General features: G+C 35.7%; 1 protein-coding gene across 10 annotated transcripts in view; it reads left to right on the forward strand.

Moving 5' to 3' along the window:
• The first annotated feature begins 554 nt into the window (after positions 1–554).
• The window catches only part of LOC127653151 (dynamin-2-like), a 72,518-nt gene continuing 57,627 nt past the window's right edge, over positions 555–15,445 (forward strand). For all 10 annotated transcript variants that reach the window (XM_052139707.1, XM_052139705.1, XM_052139703.1 and 7 more), the window contains exon 1: positions 555–970. In XM_052139707.1, the coding sequence (XP_051995667.1) occupies positions 810–970 (161 nt within the window). In that variant the 5' untranslated portion in view covers positions 555–809. The remainder of the gene's footprint in view (positions 971–15,445) is intronic.

The following is a 15,445-nucleotide window of genomic DNA, read 5'->3' on the forward strand; positions in this document are numbered from 1 at the left end:
AAATATCTATGTTTGTATGTATGTTGCAATCTCTTGCACTGGAAGCTTCTCTCACCATGACAACTTCCTTGTGTGTGTAAGCAAACTTGGCAATAAAGCTAATTCTGATCTGGATTCTGATTAATTTGAATTGAACCTTGAATATTTCTTTAATGTTATTCTCAAAATAAAAAAAAAAATCAAACTCATTTTGACAATGTAGTAAATTAGTATCAAAATACCGAATCTCAAGAACTGGATATGTACAAAAATAGCTCATAGGGCTATAAAGTAATTTATTTATATACCTTATTTATTTTATAAGTTATAAGGAAGTGCCTATGGTGGTGAATTTATATATGGTTATATATAAATATTTATTGAAATCAGTCTTTTGATTGAAACTATATTGACATTTTTGCTGTCCAATAGCAACTCCTCCGCCTTTTGAGAAACGAAACGAAGGTTGAACCAATCAAAAGAATGAACACACCAGGAAGTGCTCATGAGAGCCAATCAGATGTCACGACAGCGGTTGACAGGAGGCGGGACTGGCGTCACAGGTGGAGGTCGGATGTCGCCTGACCGGATGATAGAGAGAAGTTTTGTTTCGTGAGTTTACTAATGATTGAGCCTCTGACCACTACACGAATCTTAATACAAGCGCCGTAATACGCATCACCTGACCGTTACCGAATGTTTTATGAACAATTTGTCTTTGACAGACTGGACTGAAATTGTTTGAAGGGTGGAAATTGAACACTTGAGAGTAACCCGAGCGCCCTGCTGCTGAGAGCCCGTTCCTGCGCGCTGAGAGACGGCCAGAAACCATGGGCAACCGGGGGATGGAGGAATTGATCCCCCTGATCAATAAACTCCAAGATGCTTTCAGTTCCATTGGCCAAAGCTGCAACTTGGACCTGCCGCAGATCGCAGTGGTGGGAGGACAGAGCGCCGGAAAAAGCTCCGTTCTTGAAAATTTCGTCGGCAGGTTGGTTGCTACGTTACACATTTCACAAAATCTCACCTCGCTACTTGTATCTGTATGCAACTTATTTATGAGATAAACGCCTCAATCGTTGCGTTTCCAGCTGCGCTTTTAGGCTAGCTGCGCGATCTATTCTCTTACTTAGAGTGTCATTCACGAATGCGAGTTACGTAGTTGACGTAAGCGGACTCCCGTCGCCATAATGAAATGGGCGTAAGTGAGAGGGGAGCGCAATATGGGGAAGTTGACGGCACAGTGAGTGCATACATGAAGACACTACATAGCCCTAGTGTCCTTGAGAGCTTCAAAATACCAAAAAGGAAAATTAAAACAACTAATATATCCATTGCTGTTTCACACCATTAAAGTAATTTAATCTTTCCTCTTTTGGTGTTTGGTGTTTGTTGTGTGTATACAAGGGAGAGTGAACGCCCCCTGTCCTGTTCCCCCTGAAATGTTGGTGTAACCACCTGTTTTGCAGTATTCATGGTCACTGACACACCTGTGTCAGACCTCAAGCTCCAACACTGATAGGTATTGCCATTAAAGTCCCACTGAAACAGATCTGTTAATTCTCAGACAGGGAGAGGAAGTCTAACTTGGACAGAATATGATTTTTGCAAGTATTTGCCTCTCATTTTCTATTGGTCAGACAATAACATTCATTCTTAGGCAGCAATAATTAAGATGGTGAGCTGCTTTTGCCAGTACTAAAGTTTAAACAAACATAAGATAGGAGTATTTGTGTTTGCTTTCTACAGACACCATATAGAATACCCTAGCAACTCAAAAGATGCTAAAGATGAATACATTCGATAAGTGCCGCACAATTTAGTAAAAAACGCTTAGATTATTTTGACAAATATTGCATTTACAATTTGAACTGCTAAACGATAAACATCTCTTATTGCTGCTGCTTGAGTCATTTTGCCTCATAAAAGCCATGACAAAACCTCTAGCTGTCATGTGATTGTTACATTAGTTTCTTCCTCGCCTCTATTATGCTTTTATGACAACTAGGAGCAAAGGGGCCTGGAGAATGCCAGTACATGTCACACATCCACATGCTTGTATACATAACCTTTAGGATATGTTCCTTTTACATCCATTCTCAATAACCTAATATAGGTAGTAGCTGACCGATATATCGCTGAGGCCTTAAAATCGGCTGATGCTAATTGTAATTAAATTTGAATTATCGACAACAACAAAAAAAATCCTTATCTATTAATCGCACATTTTTTTCCTTGTTGGGACTATGAATGTCACAACAAGGGGGTTATAAACACACACACACACACATATAAATAACATGTTTGTGTATGAGGGTGCTGTGGTAGTGATGGAGGTAGGGCTTGTCCTTGTGGAGATCAAAATGGTGTCACACCGCTAGAAATAATCACAGCTCGACAGTGGAAGGAGGGACCGCTACAGACTTACAGACTTTTAGTCCAACCATTTAATTTAGCTATTGCTAGTCATTGTTTATTGGTCTTTAGTTCTAAGTCTGTAAGGCTCAGAGGAATTGTGTGTAGGCAGGTTTTCCAGGAATGTGCTGTGTCTCACAGATGTTGTAATATGATGTCACACAGGTTTATTATTGAGTGTTCTACAAGGGTGGATGAAGAAGTGCTGCTTAAACCCTAAAAAAACTTTGGTGGTCAAAAAAAGCTTAAGGCATGTTTTTAAGAAACATTAAGAAAATGTACAGCCTTAACTCTTTCTCACCAGCTATGAAACAATTTTTTACATTATCTTGATTAAAAATAGGCCTGTATTTGTGTATATATGACAATGGAATTGGGGTATTCTGATGAAACATGTGAAGGAAATTTTCTGGTCATATTTAAGCACAGATAAATACATACAAATATTAAATAATATTTAGCATAAAGCCCACATTTTAGGACCATTAAGATTTTTTTGTATTGAACATGTGACATTATTTTCAGGACACTTAAGCACATTTTACCCCAATTCTCATTTTCAGAATCCGGATAGACATCCGGACATTTTTACTTATACTATTCTCATTGTTTTCAAGGATGATTCTCATTACCATAGCAAAATATTTTTTACTGCATTACAGTAAAATAGAGTTGTCACAATGATTTAAACAAAAATTCAAATCAGCAAAAATAAAAGGCTGGTACAAGGGAGTACTACTTGCATCATGGATAAATACTTGATAATTAAATTAATATATCTTATACCTTACAAAGTTACCGGACAACTTGCGTAACTTTTTTACTCTCATTTGGCACTTGGTGAGTTTAATTTTGAACATTATGTAGATAGATGTGTATGTGTAGACAGGAAGAGAGTGTGCATCAAATGCATGCAGATGACCACATAATTTGACTACAAAGCCACTGATTCAGGAAGAGGTAGATAAACAGTGTCTGTTCAAATATTATAACAAAAACCTTAGTTATTTAACACATTCTCTGACTTTCTGTTAGGGTTGTATCTGCCATGCTAACATTTAGACAGCTGTGAATTAACAAACAAAAGCACTATTCATCTCTCAAACACATCTGACTGCAGTAAACATGAGTAAGTTACACATATTAATGAGCCTAATCCATGTCGCATCTGTTTTTTTAAGGAACAGTTCTCTCAAAAATGAAAATTCTGTCATTATTACATGTCATTTCAGCCCAGTAAGCTTTTTTGTGAACTCTTAGCACAGCTTTCCATACAATGACAGTTAATTGTGACTACTTATGTCAAGCTCCAAAAATAACAAAACACCACATGAATACACCATACAAGTAGCCCATACAACTCCAGCACTATATTCCAAGCCTTCTTGAGCAAAATGTGAGCTTTGGGTGAGGAACAGACTGTAATTAAAAGTGTTATTCACTGATGCGTTGAAGCTTTCGTCTAGCCCAAATTCGTTTCAAGAATTGAAAAAATGACGCGCCATGTTCGGTTACTATACATGCGAGATCCAATGCCAGTTTGGCATCAATAGCTGGGTTTCCATCCACATATTTTTATGCAAAGTTTGGGATATCACCAAAAAAAAAAATGCTGGATGGAAATAACAAGATGCTAATAAAATCAACAAAATGCCCATAACAAAACATATGATCGTTAGAGTTGGATACAAATTTTACTCAATAAGAATATGTGCAGAAACTAGAGGTAGATCGATATATCGCTCTAAATTATTAAATTATGGAATGTCCCTTACTTCAGCTAGCAAAGTCTTTCTCGGATGCCATGTTTATTGTTTACGGAAGCATCATGGGGATTATGTTGTTACGGGGACGCTGCTTTCTGACAAGTTGCACATATATGAGAGTAAAGTGTACACTGCTTATCCAGTACATTTAAACAGGTATCCAGCTTTATTGGAGTAAGCCACATTCTCACAATAACCCGCTTTTTTGGTGTCCAGCTAAACTTACTGACAGAACGGTTTGCTCATCAAATGTGATCAACTTGTGTCCACGCCATCCAGTTCATTCTGTTTTAACTGGCAGTTTTAGTTTGTTTGTTCAGGATTTAACATGCATATCACTGTATATATGGCCAGCAAAACAAAACAATGAAATTCGAATAGTATTTGTACTTTTCTAATAATTATTGCAGGACGAATACTCGAGTATTCGACTACTTGTGCTCATCCTAGTACCGTGTTATGCACCAAATCTTCATTTTTTTCTGGTTATTATTGGGATTTATTAGAAATACATACCGAATATATTACTTTAAGACATAATGCATCTGCCGTTAAATGCTAGCAAACATGAAGATTTGTCTGTGCGCTCTAAACCGCAAGACTAGTGATAGAACGATATATCGGCCAAACCAACTAATCCGATAACCGTGTTCGCTTGGACAATTAACAGAAGTGTTAACTTTCCCTTGTGTCAGTTCCAAAATCTACCAATAGATTTGTCAATGGATAGTCAACACTTTCTGTTTTATGTTTATGCAAAACATAAGTTTAAGTTTTGCAAATTTGAGTAAATGCTAAGTGTTTTTTTTTTTTTTTTCACTTTAAACAATTTGTGTAAATCTGATTTGCTCTTGTTAAATTGTATTATGTTTATTGGCAATTATACCAGCTTTTGGCCAATAGTGCTTTTTATAACTCCGCATCGGCCACTGAAAAACCTACATCGGTCGACCACTAATATGGACTACTTTGAAGTTTCTTTTTCTTATTCTGTCTTCAATGGAAAATTAAAGATATATGGGTGAGAATAATGACCGATTGGGTTAACTGGCTCATTCTATAATTTAGGGTACATTCAATGCCTTTTGTTGATAATTATATATTTTCTTACTATTTTCTTCAGAAATATCCCATTTTGTCCATTAAGGGAGAGCATGTTATAAATCACACAAACATTTTGTGCATGCCATGTTTCATTTTGCTTGAAATTTCCATGATGTTTCTTAATTGCTTAAAAAGTTCAAAATAATGTTTTTTTTTTTTTGTCAACATTATCTATATTTTATTTATTTTTAAATTCTAAACACTTCAGAAAATAGCCTTTTTTAGATTGAGTTTGACATTTTAATAAAGAAAATATCTTATTTTACTCATGTCCACAAAAGTTCTGTCAACGATGTTATGAAAAAAGCACCACCCTTCAACCAAAAAATGGTGTATCCCAAAACCATGTGACTAGCATCATGTGATTTAATTTTCCTCTATGGGGGACATTTTGATAACATAATGGCAATGTCCTTTAAATTTTTTCAATATTTTAACTACATTAGCATATTGTCAAGTAGCATATTAATTGACCATCAACTATGTTGGGTACTTTGTTATGGTTTGCAATATTTTTATGATTTTAACTCAAATTTGAGTCAACTCTGTTATGTTAGATATGTTACCCTCTATGGCCTATTCTTGTGTAACATAGTTGAAGTCACCCTACTGTGTCCACTGATGTAAACTAATGATGATGAATTATTGGCAATAGATCAGTTGTTTTTTTTTGTCTTATTTTAAGCCTGTATGTATCAGAGGACACGGGGTGCGTGTGCCCACGTGCATGTGTGTGCGTGTATGCGTGTGAATCCTGATGATAAGGGACATTTAATTGATTTTACAAAATGAACTAGATATTGTTCCTTGCAAGTTATACAGAGATCTTCCTATGTAAATGGTGTCATTGTATTTTGTGAAAAACAAACAAACAGGATATTGCATTTTCAGTCATTTCACTTTAACTGTCAATGATGTTACACCTGATTTTACACCTTTTTACATTTCAAATAACAAGAATGCACCTTCTGGTATCCTTCAAGGTTTATTTTACATCCACAAAGGTTAGAGTTTTGATACATCTCTTAAAGCTGCCAAAATTATATTTAAGGCATATTTATGATAAAAAATGTTACTGTCACTAGTGACCATGCTGAAAATATCTGCGAAAACATACAATTCTTAAAATAATTGTAAAAGAATTACTGCACATGTGGCTGAATAGACAAAAGAACCCTTAATTGTGTGTTACATCACATCAGTGTCTGTAATGGCATACAGTTTGCCCGTGACATAGTTGACAAACTCACTAGGGTAAACATCCTTTCCCTTGTAATATCAAAAAGGTGTTTGATGCTTAATCTTTGCAACTAATAGATATGTTACAGTGAAGAAATCTATTAATTTAACCAATAGTTTCTTTATTGAAAACCACTTTTATTTGTTCTTTTTTGTTGACTTGAAATGTTATAGAATGAGCCAACTATTCCTTTAATGTTTTCAACATGACAAGTCACATGGGACTAATGTTGAGATTGTTAGTCAGAGTTCATCTTGCAGAACTGGATTTTCAAGATCGATTGGTGGTTTTATGCTTTGATTTGAAAGAGACCAGCGCCCCCATCTTGGCTGTTTATTGTGCTGGGCTGATGTCATTGTTCTGCGTGACTTTCACTATCTGCATTTGCTGGCTGCCTTAGGATGGGCTGTTGTTCAGTTTGCTCTGTTCACTATGGGAGGAGTTTGAAAAACCTTGTGAAAAGCAGATAACACCAAGCAGGTTTTGTGACAAATTTGTTGAGGAAACTGAATCCATGTAGGTGGCTTATGTTACAGCAATGTATCAGATTGTACTTTGATTATAGCTCTAAATGATTACAATTTTAGTATACCATGATATTATAATGGCACATCAAACCCATAATTTAAAACAAACAAGGAAAATCCTTTCAATGAGTGAACTCTGCTGAGGTGCGGTGTGTCCTGGAGTCATGCAGTCATATTTTGTATAATGAGAGCATCTGATAAGACCGCGTTTCTGAGACTCCTGCCGAGTGTAGCTGAAGAGAGACAAGCTTTGTCTCTCTCTTTTCACTCTCTCTGCGTTCGCTTTGCAGTTCTGCATGCATAATGGATGAAATGATACACAATCTGCTCAGCCTCCTCTATCATTTACAGTACATGAATAATGGACAGCCGCCCACCTGCCTATTTGCACTGGAAATAAGTGAGCGTATGTGAGGAACAGAGATGGAACTAGAGAAATGGGCCATCTGAAGTCCAATAGCATATTGTTTCCTGTGGTCAAGTCATTTTTATTTGTATAGCGCTTTTCGCAACACATATCGTTTCAAAGCAGCTTTACAGGAAATCATGCTTTAACAAATATAGATTTTTTTATTTAATTTTTTAAATGAAACTGTTATATCTATAAAGTCTTCATTGTGTAGCTTGTTTAAATATGATTTGTAAATTGCATATACAATTAATTAAATAATAATTGTACCAGTGAACAAGGAATGTTGGTTAATGGAGAAAAATAACCTTGGGAGAAACCAGGCTCACTGTGGGGGCCGGTTCCCCTCTGGCTAACATCATGATATATAATGCCAATATTACTTATGTATAGTTAAAGCCATGGTTTGACATTTTGTAAACTAAGTAAGTGTTAAAACAAAGATTTTGTATGAACTGTAAGATTAATGACTAATGACTGGAGTCCATCCTGGATTAACTGCAGAATTGCAAATGTCCTTGTTAGTTGGCAGATGAAGGCTTTTTTTTGGCAATCAAATGATAGTCTATGTATTCCATTTCAAGAGTGTTGTCCATAAGTAAACAAACAACCCTCTATGATCATGTTGGAGAAAGAATCGTCTAGGGCTGCACTATTATAGCAAAAATCATATTTGTCGATTATTGATCTTGATATTGTAATCGCGATTATTAATGTTGATTACAATTTTTAATTATCGTGACGTCACAAAGTAAGCAAATTTGTTCTTCAGAGGTTGCACTTTGGAAATGAAAAACAGTCATAGAGTTTGTGCAATTCATGAAAATGTTAAATCTACTAATACCAGCTGCGTGGCAAATGGGTCTTATTAGAGCAGACGTGATAATGACGATGATTCCTGAAATATGCTATTCATGCCATATTCTTTATGTTGGCTACACCTCAAACACACTTGGAACAGTTAAACTGAATTAATTCATTGCTATTTTGTACAAATCATATTCACATTGGCCTACTTATTAACATGACAAAACAAAAGTTAAGTTTAGTTTTTCGATTAATTGTGCAGCCCTAGAATCGTCATTGGCTAGTAAATTTGTTTTTACTCGCCAGACTTTTGACGACATGTAAGCATAATGTAACTAAAGAATATATTAAGCAAACTGAGAGAGAGAGAGGGCCTCTTCATATATATTTATGCAAAATAGTATAATGTAATTTTTTTATATTTTGCTTTATGATTTTAATCACATTTTAGCTTTTTAAAAATGTACAAATTTCACATTCTATCAATTTATATAATGTTATGAAATCGCATTTTTAATAATGATACAAGCTGTTGTCACTGTTTGAAATTTCGCACACATTTTTAACAAAAGGATTCACAAGGTAGGAGCCTAATAATGAAAATTAGGCTGACAATTGTCAAACAAATAATTGCTATTATGATGATTAATTGCCTGTTTTAGTTGTTTCACGAATATGATGATTAATTACCATACAAACTCACTATGTGAGCTTCATGCACACAACAAATTAATTTATACATATTTAGATTGGGTCATATGAAATGAATAAAATAATGGTATACAATTTCCTTTTCACACTTCAAAAATGTATGAATGACAGTCAAATATAAAATTTAAAATAAAGTAATATTTTAATTATCAAAATATGTCTAAATAACTCCAATATATCTCTCTTATTTGTCTGATTTACTTTTGATCCTTTGGACTTTTTCAATGTTTTGTTTTCTTTTGCTTCTTTTATAACTCAGCCAACCTGTATAGCTATTATATACAACAGTTAGTTACGGTCCTCGAATCTGATTGGAAGAGAGACGATCCATGAGCACTGATGGTCTGACACCATCAGCACTCGGACGCTTCACTGTGTGTATCACTCCGCTTGTGTTCGTGCAGTTCTAAACTAAAGTGTAAGAGCAGTGCAGATCTGTTAAGAGCTATGGTTTGTCTTTTGTTTTTGACATTACATATGTTAACCAGCAGGGGGTGGCAAAAGATAATTTGTGTGTAATATGAGCCAGTTAGGTGACGTGAAGTGAATCTGCAACAGCCAGTTTATCGCTGATAAAACAGCTCTTTGTGATCGCTTGTCTAAACTACACTACTAAAGTTAGGAAATAGCTTTAAATGGCTTTAAACTAACAAATTCAGCATTGCAGCTCATCACAGCTGAGAGACAAAACAGACTGATTAAGTACACAATGGGTGCTGTTTAAAATGGTGGAGGACATTGCAGTTTCTGTAGTGATCGAGAAAGCTGATCTTCAGAAAGCTGACAATATCTCTGCTCACACTCACAATCATGCCCTATGGCCCTAAATCAGCACAGCTGTAATTACCTACGACTGATGTAGGGCCATATCGCACTCTTGCTCATGTGATAATGCTTAAATATTATATTATAAAATATTATACACTTTCACACATTATTTTAAGATTAACTCTCAAGCCCTTATTTCTTGTGAAGGAGGACTTTGAGATTCTGTTTCTTGGATTTTATCAACTCCACAGAAATAGAGCAGGGCATCTCCTCTGTCTCACTGCGTGTTAATAACAATGCATCAATAAACCCACAATGACCACAGACATTTGCCATTACATGGCTGTTAAGTGAAACTTGAGCGCTTTGCATTCACAAAATTAATATGTTTATACCTTGTTTATATTTTTGTGGGAGTTTGGCGCAAGCCTCTGTAGACGGTGTGCACATCAGAGTGCTTGAGTTCATCTTCACATGCTCTCAAGAGAGCTGCTCTTGTGACGTCCGTGAGATGCTCGGAGTTGAACTGAATGAGACACAAGTGCTTTTTCCTGCGCGCATGAGACAGCATGCAGGGAAAGACGAGGCTAAATCCAGCTTCTCAATCAACTGCTTTTTATTCAGTAAAAGAGCCTCGGTGCTTCGACACTACACAACTCTATCACTGACTAGTGAAATATGAATGTTTACTTGCCAGTGGCTTATAACAGACATTTTTTGGTCGCATATTGCAAAATTTACTTGCATAAGTGATTGATTTACTCTGAATGTAGAGGGCTGACAAAGGTGATGCAGGCAGAGATAAATGATGAGGTGCATTGCAGTTCAACCTGCAGGTCATTTCGATGAGTTTTGGTGGGGTCCATCCTAAGTCCAAGGTTCAGGCTGTGGCATATGAAGTATCCTATGTCTTTCGGTTGGAGTTGGCATCAGTTCATCCTCTGAAGTCAAAAAACGTAAGTGATTTCTGGCTAGCACTGGATGTAGATTGTCGTCATCTCTCAGCAGCATGTGGCAGTTGAGTCCAACACAAAGCAGGAACAGAGCTGGATCTGGCAGGCTCTGGTAACCTCAGGATAAGACATGGAAACAAATAGAATAATATTAGCGTAGGTGCCATTCAATTTTATGCATTACAGATTATGATTGATGTTTCTGGTTCCGGTAGACCTAACTAAATCAGCCTAATTGTGAGTTGAAGGATAAATTAGGTGTATGCCTGGCTAAATAGATGAGTTTTTAGTCTAGATTTAAACTGCGTAAGGGTGTCTGCATCCCGAACGGTGGGAGACTATTCAATAGTTTATGAGCCAAGTATCTAAAGGATCTACCTACTTTTGTGGAATTTGATATTCTTGGAATTATTAACAAGCCAGAATTTTGTGATTTTGTGTTTCAAATATAACACCTAAGTTCCTTGCTGAAGAAGGAAGTTTCTGGCCATAAAAATCTTTGATATAATTCATACAATCTGCTAATTTGGAGAATTGCGACTTTTCATTTGGTTTAGAAGAAATATAAAGTTGGGTATCATCGGCATAACAGTGGAATCTTATTCCATGATTCCTGATAATATTTTCCAGGGGAAGAATGTATAAGGAGAAAAGCAGAGGTTCTAAAACTGATCCCTGTGGTACTTCATACTTTTATTTGATTTGATAATTCCTCGTTTACACACACAAAGTGGTAGCGGTCTGCTAAATAGGACCTAAACCATGTTCAAGTCAACTTTAATTTATAAAGCACTTTCATGACCATTAAAATGAACCAAAATGCTGTCCATAAATAATAAATATCTCTGAAGAACATACAAAAATAAAATGCAACAAAACATAACACCAGGATAAATCATACAACCAATCATTCACATTTCTCAGACCTACTCAGATGCCAAAAGCCTGGTAAAATAAGTATACTTTAAGTCCCTTTAAAAATGTCCATGCTTGGCGATGATTTTAAAGATAACGGCAACACATTCCAAAGTGCAGGAGCCGCAATTGAAAAGGTGCGATCTCAACTACGCCTCAAGTGAGGCCTTGGGACAGTTAGGAGCATGCTCTGAGATGAGCGCAGATGACGTTGGGATTGGGATTATACTGAGGAGCCCAATCATGCAATGCTTTGTAGACCAACATTAACGCCTTGTATTGTATCCTATGTATTACAGGTAGCCAGTGAAAAGATATCAACACAGGTGTTATATGATCCCGCTTTCTGGTATTTGTTAGGATTCTCACTGCAGCCTTTTGATCATACTGAAGACGAGTAACCAGAGATTCACTTATGCCTAGATATAGAGCATTACATTAATCCAACCGTGTGGAAATAAAAGCATGCAAAACCATCTCCAAGTCCTTATTTGAAAGGATAGGTTTCAGTTTAGACAGTTTCCTTATCTGAAAGAAAATATTTTTCACAACGCTGTTAATTTTATGATCAAAGTGGATTTCAGAATCGAAAATCAAACCAAACCTTGCCCAGACTGTTTGTTCCCGAACATAATAATCTCCGTCTTATCCTCAATTAATTGTAGAAAATGATTTGCAATCCATCCCTTTACATCAATCAGGCACTTATAAAAATTTGTAAAAGTTTTACAGTCATCACTCTCCGAAGGAAAATACAGTTGTAAATCATCAGCATACATGTTATAATTAATATTGTATTGCCTAAAAATTTACCCCAGAGGCAGCATGTATAAAGAGAATAAAGTTGGACCAAGAATGGATCCTTGGGGAACCCCCCAAGAGATAGTCGCAGATGCAGAAACATAATTTCCGATTTTAACAGAGCATGTCCTGTCCTGCAGATTGGAAGAAAACCACTTAAGGGCTACACCATTAATCCCTACATAATCTCTGAGACGTTCTATTAAAATTACATGATCTAAAGTATCAAAAGCTGCACTCAAATCTAACATCATTAAGGCAACACCTTTCCCGGAGTCAATACGTAACAAAATATAATTTGCAACTTTTAATAAAGCTGATTCTGTACTATATGTGGTCCTAAAACCAGACTGGTAAATATCCATTATGTTATTTTCAGTCAAAAAGTCAACAAGTTCATTATGGACAACTTTCTCGAAGATCTTATTCATAAAAGGCAATTTTGAGATAGGCCTGACATTTTTTTAAATCCTGTGGATTCAAGTTCATTTTCTTTAAGCTTGGTTCCTTAATAGCATGTTTAAACCCTGATGGTACAGTGCCATATAAAAAAAAAACTACTGTTAATCATCGGTAGAATACTAGGACCAGTAGTATCTACAACCTCCTTAACCAGTAATGCTAATGCAAGTCCACTAATGCCAACATAATTCTCCAGCCTATTCAAGAGAATATCATGATCTATGGTGTCATAGGCAGCACTAATATCTAGAAGAGAAATGCAGCTCTAATTAGATGATAAGAGCAAGTCATTTTTAACTCTGATAAGTGCAGTCTCTGTAATGTGATGGGGCCTAAATCCTGACTGAAATTGTTCATATGTTACTACCTCTGTAGAAATGAACATAGTTGGGAGGACACTATTTTTTCTAGTATTTTTGACATAAATGGTAGATTTTAAATCCGTCTGTAATTAGCCAATTCTCTTGGATCAAGCAGTGGCTTTTTAATAAGCGGTTTGATAACTGCATTTTTTAAGTTTCTTAGGACATGTCCTAAGGCGAGCGAGGAGTTAATAATAATAATAATAAGAGGTTCCGAGATTACTGGGAATACCTCTGTTAAGGGTTTAGTTTGTATTCGATCTAACATGTGGTTTGGGGTGGTGTGGGTATTTGTTCTTATTTTAGATCACATTTGGTCCATTGCACTTCTGCATATTTTGCAGCCATCTTTTTCTGCCTGGTTGAGTGTTTATCTGTGTTTGTGGGTAGATGTCTGAGAGAGGAGCATGCATTCATGAAGGGTTAGGGCAACACACAGCTCTCGAAAGAGATGAGCAAAAAGTTGATTCATGGAAGCATCATGTTTCTTTGTCAAATTATTCTGGATCCATCACAAAATAAAATCATAATCCAAAATGTTAAGTTAATTAATAATAATTCCATTTTTGTTTTGTTTTTGTTTTTTAATTGCGATTAACCGCAATATCTTTATAAACATTAGTGGACAAAATGTGCATCATCCAAAAGTATTTTTCAGTCATCCACACAAAACACACCTAACCAACAGAGCTGAACAACAGAAAAACAGCACATCTCAATTAATTTATGTACAAAATATGGAAGTTGTAAGTGTATTATGACTTCTTGCTTCTTTTTATGGAGTTTTGACAGACAGGCGAAACAGTCTGCACTGTCATTTAAAGTTGACAACTCCTTGTAGATTCCGGTCACAATTGTAACCTGTGGAATTAAATGGATTATTGACTGTAGATTACCTGCATGGTTCCAACAATGTCTCCAACTCCTGCATTAGCTAGTGCATTATCAAACAGAAACGCTGTGACAGAATTTTGGAGACAGCAGCAAGGTTTCTATTAGCCGGTAATCAGTACCGCCACTCCCTATTCGCATATTATGCAGTCTGCATAGGGCACCAGCTCCCTAGGGGGACACCAGAAAGAGGGCACCGGCTGCCTGTACTCACATGTTCAGACAATTGCATCGCTGAGAAAGCCCCTCATATAACAATGATTCAATATTTAATGATGAAATAATTATACATAGTTATCTTTAAATATGTAAAAATTGTGTGTGTATATATATATATACACACATTCACACAGTGCATCCGGAAATTATTCACAGCGCTTCACTTATTCCACATTTTGTTATTTTATAGCCTTATTCCAAAATTCATTATTTTACTAAAGATTCTACAAACAATAAACTTCTTTCACGTCATTATGGGGTATTGTTTGTAGAATTTGAGGAAAATTATTAATTTGATCCATTTTGGAATAAGGCTGTAACATAACAAAATGTGGAAAAGTGAAGCGCTGCGAATACTTTCTGGATGCACTGTAAACAGGGTTTTTCCTGGGTCAAAATGAGGCGTTGATGGTACCATAATGATGAAAAAAAGTGCCGTTAAGAACTCGTAAATGTTGGCTTTGCATTAATACACTCCTAATGACCTGGCAACTGAATAATAGTGATCATTTTGTCATCCGTGTTTTTATTTAGTCTTAATCCTTTTTAGTTTTTATCATATTTAGTCAACCCTATCCTATTTTATTTATTTTTTGTCAAGTTTTAGATGGCAAAGTCTGGGCATTTTAATGTAGTTTTAGTCAATGAAAACAGATATTTAGTCATATTGACATTTTAGTCACTGAACACCGTAAACATTTTTAGCCATAAGAGTATTATTGATAAGCATTTGTCAATCTAGCCTATCCAAAACCTATATGTGTGTGTGTATATATATATATATATATATATATATATATATATATATATATATATATATATATATATATATATATATATATATACACTCATTTTAGTGTTTTTTGTCACTTAACATTGATCTTATCATGATGATCTCATGATGATGACGTTGCGAGCTGAGAGCCGAGCATCTCTGTGTTAGAGTGTGCATCAGCTGGCAGAATTTTAAATATCTCCCTGTCTCGACTCACGCTCAGATTGGGCACCTGGTTGAAGTGGCTCTGACCTCACAGAGAATGACAGTTTTTGAGCTTGTGTTTATTTACATGGCACACTCTCTTATTATATGAACTTTAATTAAGGTTGTAATAAAGA

The sequence above is a fragment of the Xyrauchen texanus genome, chromosome 12 (assembly GCF_025860055.1).
Source record: "Xyrauchen texanus isolate HMW12.3.18 chromosome 12, RBS_HiC_50CHRs, whole genome shotgun sequence".
Classification (NCBI taxonomy): Eukaryota; Metazoa; Chordata; class Actinopteri; order Cypriniformes; family Catostomidae; genus Xyrauchen; species Xyrauchen texanus.